Below are 19,514 nucleotides of genomic sequence, written 5' to 3' on the forward strand. Positions count from 1 at the left end.
ACACGCGCAAGTGACTTTGCTGGCATGGTCAGCGCACTCCTCCTCTTTCAGAGGCAGGAGAGACGGGCAAAGCCCCTGCAGCGGGTTTGGGGGGGGCACCCTGGAGGCTCAGAATGTGCACTGGACCCAGCAGAGGCCAGCAGGAGCCCTGGGAGGCCACCCCACCCCTGCAGGGCTCCTGCCCCCAGGGAAGCCGTGGCCCTCTGCTTCTGGCTTCCCCTCACCCTGGCTCTCTCCACTTCGCTCCCTTGTTAACACCCCAGGCAGTTTCACCACTACCTCGACACCGTGACGAAAGACATCTTGGTCCCCAGTCTGCAGTGGCATGCAGGGAAGACTGCAGCAGCCATCCGCACGGCAGCTGTGTCCTGCCTCTGGGCACTCATCAGCAGTGACATCCTGTCGGAGAAGCAGGTGGGGCTCCCAAGGTCACCTGCCCCAGCAGGGTGGAGGGGACATGCACACAGCTGCCAGACCCCATGTTCTGCAGCCACTGGGGGCGAGGGGAGTGTGGGTCCACAGGCAAGTGTGACCCGCAGGCAACAGCTTGTATTTCGATCATCGGGGGTTTTCTTGGGATATATACTAAATGGTACTCCTTGCAGAGCAGAGATCATAACCACAGGAACCCACTTGAGTTAGGCAGATCTTGGGCTTTCTGTGGACTGTCAGGGAAGCGGGGCCTGCTTGCTGTCACTGTGCTCAGCCCCACATCTGCGGACGCATGGCTAGGGGCTTGCTAGTGTGTGAGCTCCCCTTCCTACTACGCTGAACCACCCTGATCTGAGTTACAGTGTCCCCCAGATTTGGTTGGACACAATAGACAGTAGTAGAGAGTAGGTAGCATTTGTGTTTCCAAGACTGTGAACAGTGGATTTTTCAACTCACCAAGTTAAGCAAAATTGTCCAAGTCATGGAGGTTTTAAAATCAGGGTTCAGGGTTTTTTTCTTTTTTTAAAGATTTTATTTACACATTTGTGAGAAACAGAAAGCATACAAGCAGGCAGAGGCAGAGGGAGAAGCAGACTCCCCTCTGAGCAAGGAACCCGATGTGATGTGGGACTCGATCCCAGGACCCTGGGATCATGACCCGTGTCGAAGGCAGATGCTTAACGACTGGTTAAGGTTCAGGTTTTCTTATGTAAAATTTCCAGATGGTATTCCAGATTCCTTTCTGTTTGTAGGAGAGCCAGGCCCCTTGCATGACAGGCAAGGTGCACACGGCATGTCCCTGGCAGTGTCCTTGCCGGGCTGGGGCCCCAGTCCCTCATATCCTCTCTTTGCAGATGCGGGAAGTGCAGGAGACGCTCATGCCGGACGTTCTAACCACCCTGGAGGAGGACTCTCAGAGGACACGATTAATTTCGTGCCAGATCATTAATAGATTTCTAAAAACCTCCGGCGGTGTGACTGATCCAGAGAAGTTCATCAAAATTTACCCTGGTAGGACCTTTTTCTTTCTGTTCTTTTGTAGGGAAGCTAGAAACTGCTCCTTTGACTCTCGGTCCGGTTGATGCTGGGTCCCCGCATGGCTGTGACAGATGAACTGTCTGTGGGTAGATAGCATAGTCCAGGGGTGGCCTGTGCCCAGGAATTAGGGGTGCAGTCCCACCACATAGCAGGGGTCCTGCAGTGCAAGGGTGAGCACCTGTTCGTGCCTAAAGTCCTATGTCTCTGCCCTTGTGTGGCACCAAGCACCAGGCGCCAGTCAGATGCAGGAGCAGAGCAACGGACGCAGAGAGAGGGTCCTAAAATACCCAGGAAACCCAGCATGGGGAAGGACAGTATGTACCCTCATTACTGGAGGGGAGATGTGAATTCTGGAACCCACCTCCAAGTTCAAACAGAAATGCCAATGGGAACCAAGATGTGCTTAAGAAAGAGCCCAGGAGACCTTGAATGCCATGCAGAGACTCCAGGGAGGGCACCTGTGGACACAGAGGAGCGGTGTTGGCGCTGGCCGGGGCTGCACTGTCTGGACACACCCGTGGCTCTCCACTCCTACCGTCAGCCGCGGGCACACAGCAGAGCCTCGGCGTGTAGTGATTGGTGGACAGCCACCTGTCCTTCCCTGAGCCTTGGCATGTAGTGATTCTAAGAGGTGGTCATAAGAATTCCTGGAAATGAGATTCAGCTGGGGGGCTGCTGGGTGCACGAGACTGAATGTGGCAGAGATCGGTTGCCAGGAGAGGAAGATGCATGTCTGCGGGGGAGGCTCGGGCTGTGCAGCAGAGCTCCAGAATGAGGGACGGATGGACGGCCAGCATCAGAAGAGGTGGCGGCTCAGAATGTTCTGGAATGGCAGGCTCTGCATCTCGACGAAACCCAGAGTTGAAGTCACCTTTCCCACACGTTCTTGCAAGTTCGTTTTTGGTTTTGTGTTTATTTCCATCACAATGACGACGACCTCCAGACTCCCATCTGTGGACACAACCAGCCAGCGTGGTTTGTGGACTGTCCACACTTGTTGGACTTTTGCTCACTTTTTAAAACAAACCTCAGTGAACAGATGGCTCATTTGGGGGCATTTGGGGTTACTTTAAGTCCAGGAGGATTTCCTCATTGGGCTCCCTTACTTGCAGCTCTAGCTTCATGCTCCCGGGAGCGGTGTGTTGGCAGAAGTATGGCCGCTTGGCCGCAAAGGGCCTGTGTCCAGAGCTGCCTTCTCTGAGACCTCCTACGACTCTGATGCATATGCCTGGTACGGGCCACATGCAAGCCAGCTTTTCCTGAGTGAGCCGCTGCCTGTGATGGCTGATGATTACTGTTTTCAGCGGCTGAGTGGTCTGGCCTCAGAGCTCAGCAGAAACAAACCTGATGCAGGTGTCGGCTGTCATGTCACCAGGCTCTGAGTGCTGTCCCCAAGCCTGCAGTTTGAGGGAGGGGGGTGTCTGCACATCAAAGGGGATAGGGCAGCCAGCTGTGTGTGTGATACTCGTGGTGAGAGATTCTGAGCATTTTGGAGCCACAGAGGGCATGGGGCTGCCTTGCGGGTGAGGACACAGGGTAGAGCAGCCCAGGTCTGCGCACATGGCACAGCATGTGCAGAACCAGGCACTCCCTGTGTCCACCTCTTGGCCAGTGCAGTCAAGGGTTCCCAGGACACTGGGAGCTACCTCAGTTCCTTGTGTGTGAACACCAGGCTCCCCACAGGATGTGGGTTTCCTGGGGCCTGAGGGTGAGCGCCCCCCGCTGTGGGGTCAGGTGCCTGCTCCAGTCCCTGTCTCACTGTCCTGTCCTGCCCTCCCTCCAGAGCTCCTGAAGCGTCTGGATGACGTTTCCCATGAAGTGAGGCTGGCGGCCACCTCCGCCTTGGTCACGTGGCTGGCGTGTGTCCCGAATGACGACAGGAAGGCCCACTACCAAAGCAACATCCAGTTCCTGTACAGAGAGCTCCTCGTGTACCTCGATGACCCAGAGGCTGCTGTCCAGGATGCGGTGTTAGGTAGGCGTGGCGTGACAGGCACTTGGTTCTGAGACCTGTCTGGAGCACGGAGGCCTGGCCTTTTGAGCACGGGGTAGCAGGTCCACGGCCTTGGGGTCTCTTTGGACCCACATCAGTGCTGACCCAAGGCCTTTGTCTTTGTGGGTTATAGCCCGTAATAGGCCATGATAGGAAGTAAAGTTGGGGGGCGACTGGGGTGCTGAGTTGGTTAAGTGTCTGCTTCTGGCTCAGGTCATGATCTCGGTCCCGGGATCGAGTCCTGCTTGGCAGGGAGCCTGCTTCTCCCTCTGACCCTCCCTCCATTCAGTGCTTACCTCACTCATGCACTCTTTCTCTGAAGCAAATAAAATCTTAAAAAGAAAGAAAAAGTTGAGAAAAAAATCTTAGATATTTGTTGATTTGTTTAGAGTAACAGTAAGGCCACTGTGTGTTAACATAAATGACGTGGCTTTGGAAGATATATTTTCCAAAACAAAGTAACAAGCCAGAAGAATGGTGGTGTTTCACTTTGTGGCTCTCCGTGGAAGACAGCTAGGTGTTCATAGCGTTGGCGGTGGCCCTGATGTGTGGCACTGGTGAGGGAAGGTGGAGGAAATCCAGCCTCAAGCAGGTGCGCAGCTGGAAGAGAGGCACTGTTGTAGGTCCCTGTGGTCATGCTTGGCTACTGCCCTACACTGGCCAGGGGGGTGCCTGGAGTGGGGACCCCAACGACATTCACGCCTAATGGTCCATCTTCACGTCACCCATGTCTAGAAGTCACGTTGATGAGCAGAGCGCTCCGAACAGTCTTGGGAAGAAAAGCTTGTGGCAGCCGTTGGGCTCGTGGGGGCAGAAGCAGGTTCCCTGTACCTGCCATTTCTGCTGGAAAGCCGCAAATGCTGTCTCTCTACTGATTTCTGAGCAGGTGTCTTGCCGGGGGCCTGAGTGTGCCCAGGCTGACTCTGTCCTGTTGTTTGTCAGCTGGTCATTCTTAGCGGGGTATGTGGCATGCTGGGGACCCAGCACACCCCTGCTGTGCCCCCCCCCCCAGTCAGTGCACAGGATGCTCAGAAGCTGGGTCCAGTGAGCCCAGGGAGCCTGGCTTCAGTGTCCCACAGCAGCCACGGGAATTGTCCTGCAGAGGCGTGTAAGTAAAATACCGATTACAAGATCTTGGAGCGGAAGTGTAAAACATATGCCAGTAACCCAAAAGTAGTCAAGAACAAGGACAGGAAGAATACAAAAACGGACAAACAGGAAACAGACCAACTCCAGCCTCGGCTGCAATCCTGTGGCATGTTAATGAGCCAAACGCTCCAGTTTAAAGGCAGGCATTGTCAAGTCAATAAAAAAAATCACAACTCTAAACTCATGAGTTAAGGTAGAAGTTGGGTGCCGGAGTACTGACCTAATAAAGGAATTTTTACTGCTTTGTTGAGGACATTCTTGAGGAAACTCAAGGGGCATTGGAGGCTCATGGACCCTGCCTATAGTGAGCAGAGAGCCATGCCTGGTGGAGTTATGGACACAGTTTTGACTCCCAGACCCAAGGTCCTACAGGACCCCCAGGGACCCTCGTGCACGCAGAGCCGCCACCCTGGGCCGTCGCAGGCGGGAGTGCGTGGCCATGTGGCCTGTGTGGACAGCTGGGCGGTATTCTCCAGGCGCCAGCAGCTGGAGGACACCCCGGTGTGCTGGCTTCACTCTGCAGCCATACCATGTGTGGGGGCGGAGTCTGGCTTACGAGGCCAAGTTCTCGCAAACCCTCACATCTTGCTCTCTCTTTAGTTTTGTAAGGAACTGCCAAACTGTCCTCCAGAGTGGCCGCCCGGTCTCACATTGCCACCTGTACCCCGCGGCTCCATGTCTTCACCAGCACCGGCTGGGGATGGTGTTGCGGGTTTTGGCCGTTCTCACGAGTGTGTGGCTGTGTGTGCTGTTGTTTACATCTCCATTTCCCTGGGGACAGGCAAGCTTGGGGGGGGCATCTCTCAGCCATGTTGGCCTAAGGTGTCTCTTCCTCCTTGAGGCAGCATCAGGGTCTCCCGCGTCTCTAACGTGCACCCTGTTTGCGTCGGGTAGCGTCGGGGTCTCCCACATCTCTCGTGTCGGGTGGTGTCGGGATCTCCTAAGTCTCACGTGTGCCCTGTTCACATCAGCCAGTGGCAGGGTCTCCTGCGTCTCTCCTGTGTGCCACATTCGGGTCGGGCGGGGTCGGGGTCTCGTGCTTCTCTCACATGCGCTGTGTTCACGTGTTCGTGTGTTCTGGAGTTCTCTTTGAGAGAACTTACAGATATGCAGGCAATTTCAAGAAACCAAAAGTTGTTGCCGCTGATGGGGAAAACCAAGTCCTGGAGTTGTTAATTCACAGGGATGGGGATTTCAGAACCTGGTGAAGTTGGCACTTAATCAAGAAAAAAATCCATCATGAAATGCAAGATTTAAAAAAGGAGGTGGAGAGAGAGACCATGATGTTCAGTAACTACAAAAACAGCTAAAGGAAGCAGAACGAATACTGACTACAGTGTTACCCAGAGAAACTCACATCAGTAGAAGAGGCCCGAGAAGGTGGCTTCTTCTTGGAAGAAGTGACTCAGGTGCCCTAGGATGGCTGCGAGTCCTGCTGCATGTGCCCCGCCGACCTGGGTCACAGGGGACCCACAGAGCCTACACTCGGCGGATTTAGAGACGAGAAGTGGATTATTGGGTCCCTGATGCTGTAAACGGTCCCTTACTGGGGGACGCACTCACAGCAGGCAGATTGTTAGCTGTCCTTGCTCCACCATGTCTATGGCAGTCAGATGACATGAGTAAATAAAAATCATCACCACATGCAGGGTCACCGGTTCTCTCCCTAGTTTCCTTTGGGATCCTGTAGCTCTTGTAGTTTCGTATGTCAGTCCGTGATCCATGTGGAGTTCATTTTTGTGAAGGATGTGGAGTCTGCATCTAGATCTCCCTCCCTCCCTCCCTTCTTCCTCCCTTCCCTCCTCCCTTCTCCCCCTCCTCTGGGTATCCACTTGTTCCACACCATTGACATAAAAGGCTGCCTTTGCTCCCGTGTTGCCGCTGCTCTGTTATCAAAGATGAAAGGACCGTGGGCCTGCGTCCACTGTGGGTCCATATCAACTGTGGGTCTGCATCTGAGCTCTCTCTCTGGTCCACCAAGCTATCTGTTCTTCCAACAAGACCACACTGTCCGTTTCTCTGGGGTTGTGGAAAGTCGTAAGTCAGACGGTGTCGGCCCCCTTCCTCCTTCAGGGCTGCGCTGGCCACTCGGGGGCTTCGTTCGGTCTCTGCACACAGACTGTAGATTGAGTTGGTCGGTATCTGCAGAATAACTTGCTGGGATTGTGATGGTCTTAAAGCTACAGATCGAGTTGAGGAAAACTGGCATTGTGACAATATTGACTCTACCTATCCATGAACATGGCTCTCTCCATGTATTTTATTATGTTTTATTTGTGTTCCTTTGTTTTACTTACACATTATTTGTTTTATTTGTACATTACCTTTTTTAAAAAAGATTTTATTCATTTGATAGAGAGCAAGCAAGGGGAGCAGCAGAGAGAGTGGGGAGCCTGATGTGGGGCTTGATCCCAGAACACTGAGATCATGCTCTGAGGAAGACAGACGTTTAACCGACTGAGCCACCCAGGAGCTCTGATCACGTGATTTTCTTTTTCAGCCTGTTGATGGGATGGATTACATTAATTGGTTTTTTTAAAAGATAGATTTGTTTATTTATGTATGTATTTGACAGAGAGAGATGTAGTGAGAGAGGGAAGACAAGCAGAGAGAGTGGGAGAGAGAAAAGCAGCCTCCCCGCAAAGCAGGGAGCCTGATGCGGGGCTCAATCCTAAGGACACTGGGATCGTGACCTGAGCCAAAGGCAGATGCTTAACTGACTGAGCCACCCAGGTGCCCCACATTAATTGATTAATTGCAGTACTGGACTAGCCTTGCATACCTAGGATAAACCCCACTTGGTGTTCATGCCTAACTCTTTTTATACATTGTTGGATTCGATTTGCTACTATTTTGTTGAGGATTTTTGCATCTCTATTCATAAGAGATAATGGTTTATATTTTCTTGTAATGCCTTTGGTGTTGTACTGGGGTCGTCCTGGCCCTATAGATTGAGTTAGAAAGCTTCCAACTTCTGGAAGAGTATAGAGAATTGGTATCATTTCTTCCTGAAAGTTTGGTAGAATTCACCGGTGGACCCATCTGGGTCTGGTGCTTTCTGTGTTGGGAGGTTGTTAATTCTTGATTCCATTTCTCTGATGTAGGTCCTCTATCCTTGTGTGTCTTTTGACCAGCCCACCTCCTGGGGTCCTTGTATCTGTGGGCTGCAACTTGTTCAGAGGACGGGCTTTTGATTTTCTTGATTTTCTCTATTGATTTCCTGTTCCAATTTCACTGATTTCTACTTAATTCTTACTCTTTTCTTCTGCTCACTTTGGATTTAATTGTCTTTCTTTCTCTAGTTTCCTTAGGTAGAAAATTAAATGATTGATTTTTAGATCTTCTTTTCTCATAGATGCATTTGATGCTGTAAATTCCCCTTCAAGCAGTGTTTTCACTGCAATCCACGAATTTTGGTTGTATTTTCATTCAGTTCAAAATGGTCTTTGGTTTCTTTTCAAAATATTTCGTCTCTGACTACTGCGTTATTCAGAAATGTGTTCTTTATTCTCCAAGTATGTGGGGATTTTCCATTTGATCTCTTGTTGATTTCTGGTTTAACTCCATTATGGTCTGAGAGCAGACATTGTAGGACTTCTGTTTTTTAAATTTGTTACGGTGTTTTTCATGGCCCAGAATGTGGCCCGCCCGATGAGTGGGCCTGGGGGCCGGAGAAGAGTGTGTGTTCGGCTGCTGTTGGATAGACGCATCTGAAGACTGTCGTGGCTCCTGGCGGATGGTGCTGCAGGGGTCGGCCGTGTCCTCGCTGACCTTCCACCTGTGGGTCTGTCCACTGGGATAGCAGGTGTGGAAGTCTAGCCAGTGTGGATTCACCTGCTTCTCCTTGCAACCCTGTCCATTTGGCCTCGCGTAGTTTGGTGCTCTGTTATCAGGCATGTCTGTATTAGAGATCCTCATGTCTTCTCAGAGTAAGACCCTTCCTCACTGAGTCACGCGCGGCCACTCAGTCCTGGATAACTTGCCTCGCGTTGCAGTCTGCTCTGTTCCTGGCTGTTTTAACTGGGCTGTGAAGCTTATTCCCATAAGCAGCAATGGTTTAATTATTGATTCCTGGCGTTTTGAGGGTGTGTTCCTGTTTTACAGAGGTCCTCAAAGCAGGCAGCATTCTGTTCCCTGAGCTCCTGGTGAGAGAGACGGAGGCTGTTGTCGAGAAGCACCGCTCCCCTGCCCACTGCCAGCAGCTTCTGAGGTACCTGCAGACCCTGCCGCTGGCTCAGTGAGCGCGGAGCCCAGACCATGGAGCCAGACCCAGCTCCTGTCCTTCCCACCACAGGAGGGTGCGACCTTCAAACCTCACGATGAGACACCTGCTTGTTGACAGCCTGAGACTTTTACGAGCAGGACTCCAAGAGCAAGAATGTATTCCCGAAGAAATGTGCCCAGGGTTCTCCTGAGACAGAGCTCCAGCCCAGGAGTTTTGGAAATAATGTTCACTGTGTTATTTATACAGTTCTTTGACCACTCTCGCAAAAATCTATAGGTTATTTGATATTAAACCTCACTGGCATCTGCTCACACCCGCAGCCTGATCAGCCTGTTTGTTTCAAAGCTTCGTGCACCTGCTATGCTCTTGAGTTAGGATTTCTAACCTAACCCCACCCCACCAAGACTATTTTTTTAAGCAAAGGTTATTAAAAAGAAATTATTCTTTCCTTGGGTTATGTCTACTAAAACTATCACAGTGAACAGACTAAAAGGAACTTGAAATTTTTATCAATCAAATTTTTCCTGTTTAAAATATTCTGGAACTCAAAATGTTATATGGATACATTCGGTCATGTTTTTTTCTCCTGTCAGTAATGCAAACCGTGTTGAAAATAGAATACTTAATCAGATATAATTTTGGTTGCTCTCTTATAAGTAGGAGTAAAGTATAATTGGGTTTTATTCTCTAGCACTTTCTACACCCAAGTGCCTAAAAAAAATTTCATTTTAAATGGATATTATTTCCAAAAGCCAAATATTTGTGTTAACACAGGGGGGTAAATATTGTGTGTATTTTCTAGCAACCAGATATTAACATTTATGCTTAAGTGTTTGAAAATGTAATTAAAACTATTTATTATAATTACCTTGTACACCTGTCTTAATGTGTTTGGTAGTCAATTGACATTTTTAGAGGTGCTCATTTTTCCTTAGATTTAACCTCTCAGTGATGCTGGCCTTAGGAATTGCGGGCTGCGGGATGGGCTCCTCCACTACTCGGTGCAGTGCCCTCTGTGGACACCAGGTGGCAGGGGCAGCAAACCCCATCAGGAGGGCATCCGAGGGGAAGCCTGGCTATTTGGTTGGGGTCAGTAGGCCTGGACAAAAGGTGGGACCCGAATGTGCACGACAGACTTCGGTTACTGCCCCCAAGCCTCACGGCAGTGTGCCCCCAACCTGCAGTGACAGCTGCTTCCCCACCTCGGAAAGCCTCCGGAGATGTGACAGGGTGTGAGCCTGTTCTGTGAGTGACGGCAGCTGTGGAGGCTTAGGGTGTCCTCGGGGACGTCACCCACCAGTTCCCTGATTGCCCTCTATATGCTCTGCTGTTTCCTTCCTCACCATCACCTGGAAACCTGCAAGGAATGCAGATTATGGGGTCTCAGCCCAGATCTGTGGTGGGCCCGGTGGCCAGCCCTCCAGGGGATTGATCCCCTAAACTGGGGAGCCCCACACTCATGTTCAGCAAGAGCGCCATGTTCCATCTCGGATCAGCCGCAAAGTATCATAGGAGCCAAACGGAAGTGGCCGAGACCTTGGCTGGAGGTCACAGGCCCAAGACAGGCGTGGTTGGATGCTGGCATTGGCAGCTGGCTGCCATAGAAAGATGGGCATGGCATTCCAGGTTCTGGACGTCTCTTCCTCTGAGAGGAAGCATTCTGAGCATCGCAGAGGTCAGTGCCACCTGGCATGGCGTCTACAGGTGGGTGTGTTCAGAGAAAGACACACAACCTCAGCTCACAAAAGCTAGCTAAACACCTGAAAACCAACATCTCCCTCTTCATAAGTTTTTTAAATTCTTGGTGTGTCTGGGTGGCTTGGTGAGTGAAGCATCTGCCTTCGGCTCAGGTCAGGATCCCAGGGTCCTGGGGTCGAGTCCCATGTGGGGCTCCCTGCTCCGAGGGAGGCCTTTTTCACCTTCTTTCCCTCCTCCTGGCTCATGCTCTCTCTCCCTCTCCCGCTCAAATAAAAATAAAATGTTAAAAAAATATTTTTTGAAAGTCATCCACGCTGCTCAGTTAAACCAGCAGCTGTCTGTGGTTCGTTAACCTTCCGGCACAGGTGCGGAAAAACAGGGACGTGTGGGATGTAGCCCCTGAGGGTTGGCAGCATTACCGAGACATACTTAGGCACTGTGACAGTCACCCCCGCTGGGTATGCAGTTGGGTGGGAGTCAGCAAATCTTCAGAGCTGTCTTCGGACACCTGTGTCACCCGGAGAGCGTCACCGAGCCCTAGTGCAGCTGACCCCTGCATTCACAGCCCAACAACCACTGAGCCACTCTGTCTCCAACCTGGCGTCTGTTCTAGATTGCTTCACATACATGGAATCATCTCTGCAGTCTTCGGAGTCTGGCTTTTTTCTCGTGCCACAGAGCTTTTTTCTGTTTTGTTTTGTTTTTTAAAGATTTTATTTATTTATTTGACAGAGCGAAATCATAAGTAGGCAGAGAAGCAGGCAGAGAGAGAGGGAAACAGGCTCCCTGCTGAGCAGAGAGCCCAATGCGGGGCTTGATCCCAGGACCCTGAGATCACGACCTGAGCCAAAGGCAGAGGCTCAACCCACTGAGCCACCCAGGTGCCCTGGCACAGAGTTTTTGAGGGGATTTATTTGTGCGGAGTTCAGGGGTCAGCAACCCCTCTCTCTGAAGGACCAGAACATCCTTTTAGGCTTTGAGGTCTCAACTCTATTTGCCGTTCACCCACTGATGGGCACTTTGGGTGAGGCCATTGTGAATAGAACTGCTGTGGACTCTGTGACCCGTGTGGGCATGCTTCTGCTGTCTGGGGACTCCTCAGGGCAAAATGGCCTGTGTATTTGATACGTTTGTAGCCCCTGACGGATCGAGGGATTACTGTTTTCAACCGCTCCGTGAAAGGATGCTTGCCCTACAGTTCACTGCACACACTTAAAGCGGGCAGTTTGACAAGTCCTGACCCACGTGCACCCGTGAACCTCCCACCACCCTGAAAGTTCTCCCTGCCCTCTCCCGCAGCCCCACCCCACCCCAGACGACTCTGGTCTGGTCCAGTTGCCACACAGTATGCCCTGCGTGTTCTGGACTGACGCAGCACATGTTCACCCTTCAGTGTTTTGGCCTTCTTTTGTGATACACAATTGTTTCAAGCTGTGTCCACGCCGTAGCACCCATGGGTGGTTGCTCAGTCCTCGCCATTGCTGGGCAGTACCGCACTGGTTGACCACACCGCAACCTCAATGCGGGCTGGCCCCTAGCTCCCGGCTCCTGCAGAGAAGCTCCTCCCAAGGCTGGTGCCCAAGTCTCTGTTAGGACTTGGCTTTCACTCTCACCCCCCCATCCTCACCTCAGGGAAGCATCTGGGAGAGGATGGGCAATTGCACTGGATGTTATTTAAGTTTTTAAGAGACTGTAAGCTGTTTTCCAGGGGGGCGGTACCCTTTTATCTTCCCGCCAGCACCGTATGACAGTCCCAGTTCCTCCCATCTCTGCCAACATCTGACACATCAGCCTTTTCCGTTTCAGCCATGGGAACAGGCATGGGCTGATGTCTCAGTATGGTTTTAGTTTGCATTCCCTTCATGTCTCATGGTGTTGAGTATTTTTTCATGGGCTTATTGGCCATCTGTAGCTCTTCGTTGGCGAACTATCCTAAAATCTCTTGCCCATTTAAAAAAAATCTATTTATTTTTAGAGACAGAGCCCACGTGTGCATGCAAGCAGGGGGAGGGGCAGAGGCGGAGTGAGGAGGAGAGAATCCCAAGAAGACTCTGCACTGAGCGCACAGCCACGCGTGGGACTGGACCTCATGACCCTGAGATCGTGACCCGAGTCAAAACCAAGAGTCAGTCACTTGACCGAGCCACCCACACGCCCTCCTCTTGCCCATTTTTTAAAAATCAGGCTTTCTCGGGCACCTGGGTGGCTCAGTGGGTTAAAGCCTCTGCTTTCGGCTTGGGTCGTGATCCCAGGGTCCTGGGATCAAGCCCCGCATCGGGCTCTCTGCTAAGCAGGAAGCCAGCTTCCCTTTCTCTCTCTGCCTGCCTCTCTGCCTACTTGTGATCTGTCTGTCAAATACATAAATAAAATCTTAAAAAAAAAAAAAAAAGATCACAGCTCTGAGATCAGGAGCTGCACGCTCCGTTAACTAAGCCAGCTGGGCACTTCTGTTTTCACTCTTAACAATGTCTCAAAGAACAGAAGTTTCTAGTTTTGAAGGAATTTATCAGTATCTTCTTTTATTATGTTTCTGGTGTTATATCTAAATTATTCACTCACACCAAAATTTCACTTCCTAAATTTCAAACTCAAAAAGTTATTTTCAGGGCGCCTGGGTGGCTCAGTGGGTTAAGCCGCTGCCTTCGGCTCAGGTCATGACCTCAGGGTCCGGGGATCGAGTCCCGCATTGGGCTCTCTGATCAGCAGGGAGCCTGCTTCCATCTCTCTCTCTCTCTCTCTCTCTCTGCCTGCCTCTCCATCTACTTGTGATCTCTATCAAATAAATAAATAAAATCTTTTTTTTAAAAAAGTTATTTTCATAAAGATGATTCCTCTACTAGCTGTACCTACACCATGGTTCAAAAGCAAGCTTTACTTCCTTTGGAAATCTCCTTTCAGAGCATCTGGGTGGCTCTGTCATTGGGCATCTGCTTTCAGCTCAGGTCATGATCTCAGGGTGCTGGGACAGAGTCCCACATCAGGCTCTCTGCTCAGCAGGCTCCTGCTTGTGTTCCCTCTCTCGCTGTCTCTCTCTGTCAAATAAATAAATAAAATCTTAAGAAAAAGAAAAAATCTCCTGTGATCTGAATGAAACTAGGAGATCTCTCTAGGGTAAGTTGGTTGAAAATAAAACCCCTACCTTTTAGTAACCAGAGACAGTCCCATATGGGACAGTATGGGATGATCTTTAAAAAGCATTAGTAATCATAAACAAGGAGCACAGTGCTGTCTAGAATGAACCAGAAATAAAAGGAGGAAAGAGGTAGTAGCTGCTGAGCTGCTTTCATGCAGATACAGCATTTCTGGAAGGGTACAGAAGAAGCAGGTGGTTGCCTCTGGGATGGGGGGGGGGGACCTGCATGACAGGGACTGGAGTGGGACATCAGTCTACACTTTTTGGTGCCTTTGAATTTACTTTCTTGCGCATGTATTTCTTATTCAAAAACACAACTCTGCTGAGACTCCTCAATCAGCAACCCACGGACACTGGTGATGTTTTTAGCTCTGAGGCCAGCACACCTGTTTCCTCTGTAGAGAACAGGGTCCCGTTCCAGGCTAGGATATTCTGGACGTTTATCAACAGGTTGTTTTGTTGAGAAATGAAAATGTGGACACTTGCACCCAAGTGTTCATAGCAGCTGTCCTCCAGCCCCAAATGTCCATCAACAGTTATGAGTGGATCTTTATGCTGTCCACTGCACTGAAGAGTGCGCCCAGACGAGAGGAGCACACTCGGACACACGCCACGGGGTGGCTCTCCCAGCCATCAGGCTATGTTAAGGAAGCCAGGGTTTCCGTGAAAATGACTGTAGGATTCTAGAACAGGCAAAGCAGATCCACAGGGGCTGGGCTGTTCTTCCCTCTTCCCTACTTGTGTATGTGTGAATTTTGTGTGAGCTTTTTCATAACTTAAAGTGTGGAAACTTCAAAACAATCGTGGATTGAGCTTGGAAGGCAGAGGCTAAGACTAAGTGCTTTCAGACGCTGCCTCTCCTCCAACCCAGAGCACAAAATGGGGTGTCCCCTTACAAAGACCCACTTTTCCACTGCCAGTTGCCTTACAACCAGCTTGGAAAATTAAGTTTTCTGTAAAGATAAATCTTCCCTCCGGACTTTTCCCCATGTTCCAGGACTCTCCAAATACATCATTCAGACGTGCCCAGGTGATAGAAGACATAAGAGAAACAATCACTGGATGTTACTTGGGGTGGCAGGCTACGGATAGCTTATTTTCCTGACATTGAGTCATTCAGAAGTTTAAAATCCTTTTCAGAGGCCATGGGCAGTGCTGTTGAGGATGACAACTGGGACCTCAGAGAGAGGCTGCCACTGAGTCCACAGCCTGTCCTGCTTTTGACCTAAGCATGTCCTTGGCCTTGTACCCAGGGGTCTGAGCCCCTCTCCTGTGACCCTTTCTATAAGCAAATGATGGTTTCAGGAGCCGGCTGGGACACTAAGACCTGGACCCTGTGCCAAGGACAGTGGTACTCGCTGATTGTTCTTAGGCATCTGGGCGGGGTTTTCTGGTCTTGGAAAGTGTAATCTGAAGAGAATGGCACCTGTTGCTGGGAGACAAGTGTAACCCTAGACAGAAGGATCTTCTAGAAGTCTAGGTGTTTTCCTCTAGGACTTTGTTAGCTTCTTTGTTATTTCTGTCCTTCAGAGTGTGTTTATGGTTTTGGCTACAACTGAGAGCAAAGAGAGGCAGTTGGGTTGGCAAGTATGAACTAGGGACCAACAATGGCCTTTTAAAGTAAGGAAGGGGAACTCATGGGGTTTGGTGTTGGGGACACTGGATCTGTCTCAGAGTCTCCGAACGACAGGCATTTCGATTGAGATTTTAATCCTCATGATCAACTGTTTTGGGCTCTCTCTGTCCGTGCAAGAGGTATTCTGGTTTTAATGTACACACATCAGTGTTGCTGCTTACAGGTAAACAACGTGCTGGAAATTACCCTGGTAGGAAGTCTGTTTATCCTCAAGAAGGGCCTTGCTTTCAGAGGAATGGCTTCTTCAGCAACTAACACCTGTCATCAAAGTGCCCGAATCTGTCCTTGTTCCCCTTATCCACGAAGTAAAGCTGATGGTTCAGAAACGACATAAAGCCGCTGATGACAGGTCGTGCCGAAACCACCGACAGGCATTGCTAACGCGGGAGCGTAAGGCTCCGGGATAACATCCTGCCTTCCCACAACTGAGCGAAGTGGATGCCTCAGACCCCAGCCCTGGAGCCCTGCGCCCTGCCCAGCCTCGCTCAACAATTAGCAGCCAGGCCACGCTCAAGCGCCCGGGGCTGTGTGCAGCTCGGGGCATCCCAGCCCCGTGCCCCCAGCGCCCGCTGCCCCAGGCCCCCCAGCACCCCAGTGTCCACACCCTCAGCAGCCCCGGTGCGCGCCCGCGCCCCCAGCGCCCGGGCGCCTCCCAGAAGCCAGACAGGTGCCCCTGCAGCGGCGGCGAACAGGTGACCACAAGCCGGCCACCCTGGCCAGCCCCCGCCTGCACCTGTCGCCGCCGGACGCCGCCCGCTCCCGCGCCCCGCAGCCACCCAGGACCTTGACTAAGAGCTCCCGCGCGGGCCGCGCCCCCACTTCCCAGTCGCCCCCGGGGCGAGGGCGCGGCCAAGGCTACGGCCACGTGACCCGGACCCGCTCCTTCGCCGACGCCGCCGGCACTGGAAGGCAATGCGCTGGCGCTTCTGCGCATGCCCAGCCCGAGGCCGCGCCTACCCCAGCGCCGCGGCGTGGTCCATCCCCGGGCTCTTCCCTGGCAGGGGAAGCATTGCGATAGAGAGTCAGATGCCTGCCCGGGTTGGAATGACCTGGACGAGGTCGGCTTTGTCCGTCTCGAGAGCGTCGGACTGCCTGACGGCAAGTACTGGGACCGCTAGGGTTCGAGCCGTCCTCGCCGCGCTCAGTCCCCCCGCCCTCCTAGTGGGGGAGGAGCCCCGAGTTGGGGAGGAGCCCCCGTCGACAGCGCAGTGAGTGAGTCCGCGCTCCCCCGGGGTGCTCCGAGGCCCGGTCCTGCTCGTCCCGGTGCAGCGCCTACGGTGGGCAGTGAGCCCGCGCACCCCTGGGTTCAGCCCCGAGTCCCCGTCCTGCTTGTGCAGCCCCTGCGGTGAGCAGTGAGTTCGCGCTACGCCGGGTGCTCCGAGTCTCCATCCTCCTCGTCCCCGTGCAACCCCTGGGGTGGGCATTGTGTCCCCGGGGTGCTCCGAGTTCACGTCCTGCTCGTCCCCGTGCAGCCCCTGCGGTGGGCAGTGAGTCCCTGGGGTGGAGTTCCCTTCCTGCTCGTCCCCGTACAGCCCCTAAGGTAGTTAGCGCTCCCCCGGGTGGCCCTGCTCCTCCCAATGCAGCCTGGCACCCCATACCACCCCTAGGGAGCACCCAGGGTGCTGCAGGGCTTTGGGGTGTGGTCCACTAAGAGCACCCACGTGCTCTTAGCCACATCCTTCCTGGTGGGAAGTATACTTCTCTGAGACCAGGGGTGGGAGGAGGAGGCTGGGAGTGCCCTTCCTTCCTTTTTCACCACACCCTCCTGCTACTCCAAATCAACCAGCACTTAGAAATGGGCCACTTAAACAAGTGGTCAGTTCCAGGGCGGGGACAGGAAAATACAAGATGAACCTGGCGCATCCTGTGTCACTAGAGCTAGGGAGGGGCTTGCAGAATGATGGTGGGATGGGCAAGGACTCAGGAGCCAACCTGAACCGCCAGTGCGGGAACAGTGTGAACTGCAGAGCAAATAATACTGCTGAGTTCTAACTTACAGGGTAACAGAAATACTCTAGAATCCATAGCGATAAAGAGTAAACAAGTAAGTGAGGTAGAAGGAACAGCTCTTTCCTGTGGAAAGATCACAATTAATAGACATAGTAGGAATGAGAGAACTGGAAAAACAACTTTAGGCGAATGACAGCATAGTAATTGCAAGCCAGATCTCATAGATGCTAAGACTAGTGGGCAAAAGTTTTGAGACCGATTATTGCCTCAAATCTCTCTCCCAAGATACTTATTAACAGGGACAAAGAGTAACTTCATAGTGGAAAAACTTGATCAACACACCTCAACCAGGTAATTAAGGTATACAACGACAGCATCAGCCCCCGACGTCCTAATGCATCGAGAAAGATGCAGCAGCACTCCTGTGGTTTTCTTGCCAAAAATGTATCCCCTCAATCAGATCATGGGAAAACTTCAGAGAAATCCAAGCAAGGACATAGTACAGCGTAACTGAGTACTCTTCAAAAGGGCCAAGCTCCCAAGAGAAGGAAATTCTGAGGAACTGTCCCAGGCTGGAGGTGTCTAAGGAGAATGACAACTGAATGCAATGTGGGGTTGCAGATTGGCTTGGACTAGGAACAGTACTACTGTGGAAAACCATGAAATCTGAGTGAAGTCTGTAGTATAGCTGACAGTATCTGCCGTGGACTGAATGTTTGTGTGTTCCTGGAACTTCATCTATTGAAACCTAATCCCCGGGGCGCCTGGGTGGCTCAGTGGGTTAAGCCGCTGCCTTCGGCTCAGGTCATGATCCCAGCGTCCTGGGATCGAGTCCCGCATCGGGCTCTCTGCTCGGCGGGGAGCCTGCTTCCTCCTCTCTCTCTGCCTGCCTCTCCGTCTACTTGTGATTTCTGTCTGTCAAGTAAATAAATAAAATCTTTAAAAAAAAAAAAAAAAGAAACCTAATCCCCAGTGTGATGGTGTTAGGAGGTAAGGCCTTTGGGAAGTGCTTAGATCATGAGAATGGAACCCTGATGAATGGCTTCAGTACCCTTGGAAAGGAGCTGAGAAAAGACAGCTGTCTGTGAACCCAGAAGTGGACTTTCACCAGGCACCAAATCTGCTTATACCTTGGTTTTGGACTTCCAGCCTCCAGAACTGCAAGAAATAAAATTTTAAGCACCTGGCCTGTGTTATTTTCTTACAGTGGCCCAAACAGACCAAGACAGTATTACACCAGAATTAATTACCTGGCTTTGATGTTTGTACCATAGATACACAAGATATTAACCTTAGGAGAAACTGGGCAAAAAGCATTTGGGAACTCCCTGTGACTTTTTTTTTTTTTTTTGCCAAATATAGGTGGGATAGGGTGAATTCATCCCTCTGCTAGACCAGGTGAGCAAGGGATAGTCTCGCTTGTGTCCCAGGAGGGCAAGCTGATGAGAAGCTCAGACAGGTGCCCCTTCATGAACTCCCTGGTGCCCAGTGTGCCTCTGCTAGCTTGTCTGGTACAAACGTCCTGAGCAAGAACAGGCTTGGCAAATCAGAGGGCAGCAAGGAAGCCAGATGAGCAGGAGGAAGATTGCAGGAGGCGAGCTTGGACAGACAGCAAGCATCAGATGGGTGAGGCCCCATCAGGTGAGATTAGAGAAGGTATTCTTTCTCATTCTACCCCTTCACATCTCCCATCTCCATTTTTTAATATTTAGCAGACAGAGATCACAAGTAGCTGGGCGTGGGGGAAACAGGCTCCCTGCTGAGCAGAGAGCCTGATGCGGGGCTTGATCCCAGGACCCTGAGATCAGGACCTGAGCTGAAGGCAGAGGTTTTAACCCACTGAGCCACCCAGGCGCCCCTCCCATCTCCGTTTAGTACTGGGTTTTTCTCAGTTACCTGTGTAGCATTGTGTAACACTTAGAACTTAAACCGCTGTATCTTGTCCAGCAGCATGGGACAGTATCTGCCCTCTTGTACCATAGAAGACAGGGACCCATCCTTGACCGTCTGCCCTGCTTCCACCCACCTCCCAGCTCACGTCACCTAGATTTTGGCTTGCACATTGTCAACGTTGCTGCCGGTCATTAGAACAGATTGAAAATGATTTCTTCATGCTTTATTCATAGATGGGAATCTCAAGGTTAAAAATCCATCAGGGGTTTTTCTGTTGATGGCTGCATGTGTTTAACTTATTGAACAACCTGTTTCACTAGCACTTGCCTCTCTCTATGCTCAATGGCCTTAAAATGATTATATTCCG

The 19,514-nt window shown here is 51.4% G+C and overlaps 1 protein-coding gene and 1 long non-coding RNA gene across 3 annotated transcripts in view; one reads left to right on the forward strand and one right to left on the reverse strand.

Moving 5' to 3' along the window:
• DNAAF5 (dynein axonemal assembly factor 5) overlaps positions 1–9,701 on the forward strand; it is a 44,423-nt gene extending 34,722 nt beyond the window's left edge. Inside the window, exons 10-13 of one of the 2 annotated variants that reach the window (XM_082714040.1) lie at positions 264–414; positions 1,287–1,443; positions 3,254–3,445; positions 8,717–9,701. In XM_082714040.1, coding sequence (XP_082570166.1) covers positions 264–414; positions 1,287–1,443; positions 3,254–3,445; positions 8,717–8,853 — 637 coding nt within the window. In that variant the 3' untranslated portion in view covers positions 8,854–9,701. The remainder of the gene's footprint in view (positions 1–263; positions 415–1,286; positions 1,444–3,253; positions 3,446–8,716) is intronic. The other variant, XM_082714041.1, reaches the window with a different exon arrangement.
• An 8,268-nt stretch (positions 9,702–17,969) lies between these two features.
• On the reverse strand, positions 17,970–18,436 carry LOC309854779. Its single transcript, XR_014306426.1, has 2 exons — positions 18,217–18,436; positions 17,970–18,002 (listed from the first exon to the last, which is right to left on the reverse strand). It is a non-coding gene; the product is annotated as an uncharacterized lncRNA (long non-coding RNA).
• Positions 18,437–19,514: the final 1,078 nt, after the last annotated feature.

Source organism: Mustela nivalis (assembly GCF_964662115.1).
Source record: "Mustela nivalis genome assembly, chromosome: 19".
Lineage (NCBI taxonomy): Eukaryota > Metazoa > Chordata > Mammalia > Carnivora > Mustelidae > Mustela > Mustela nivalis.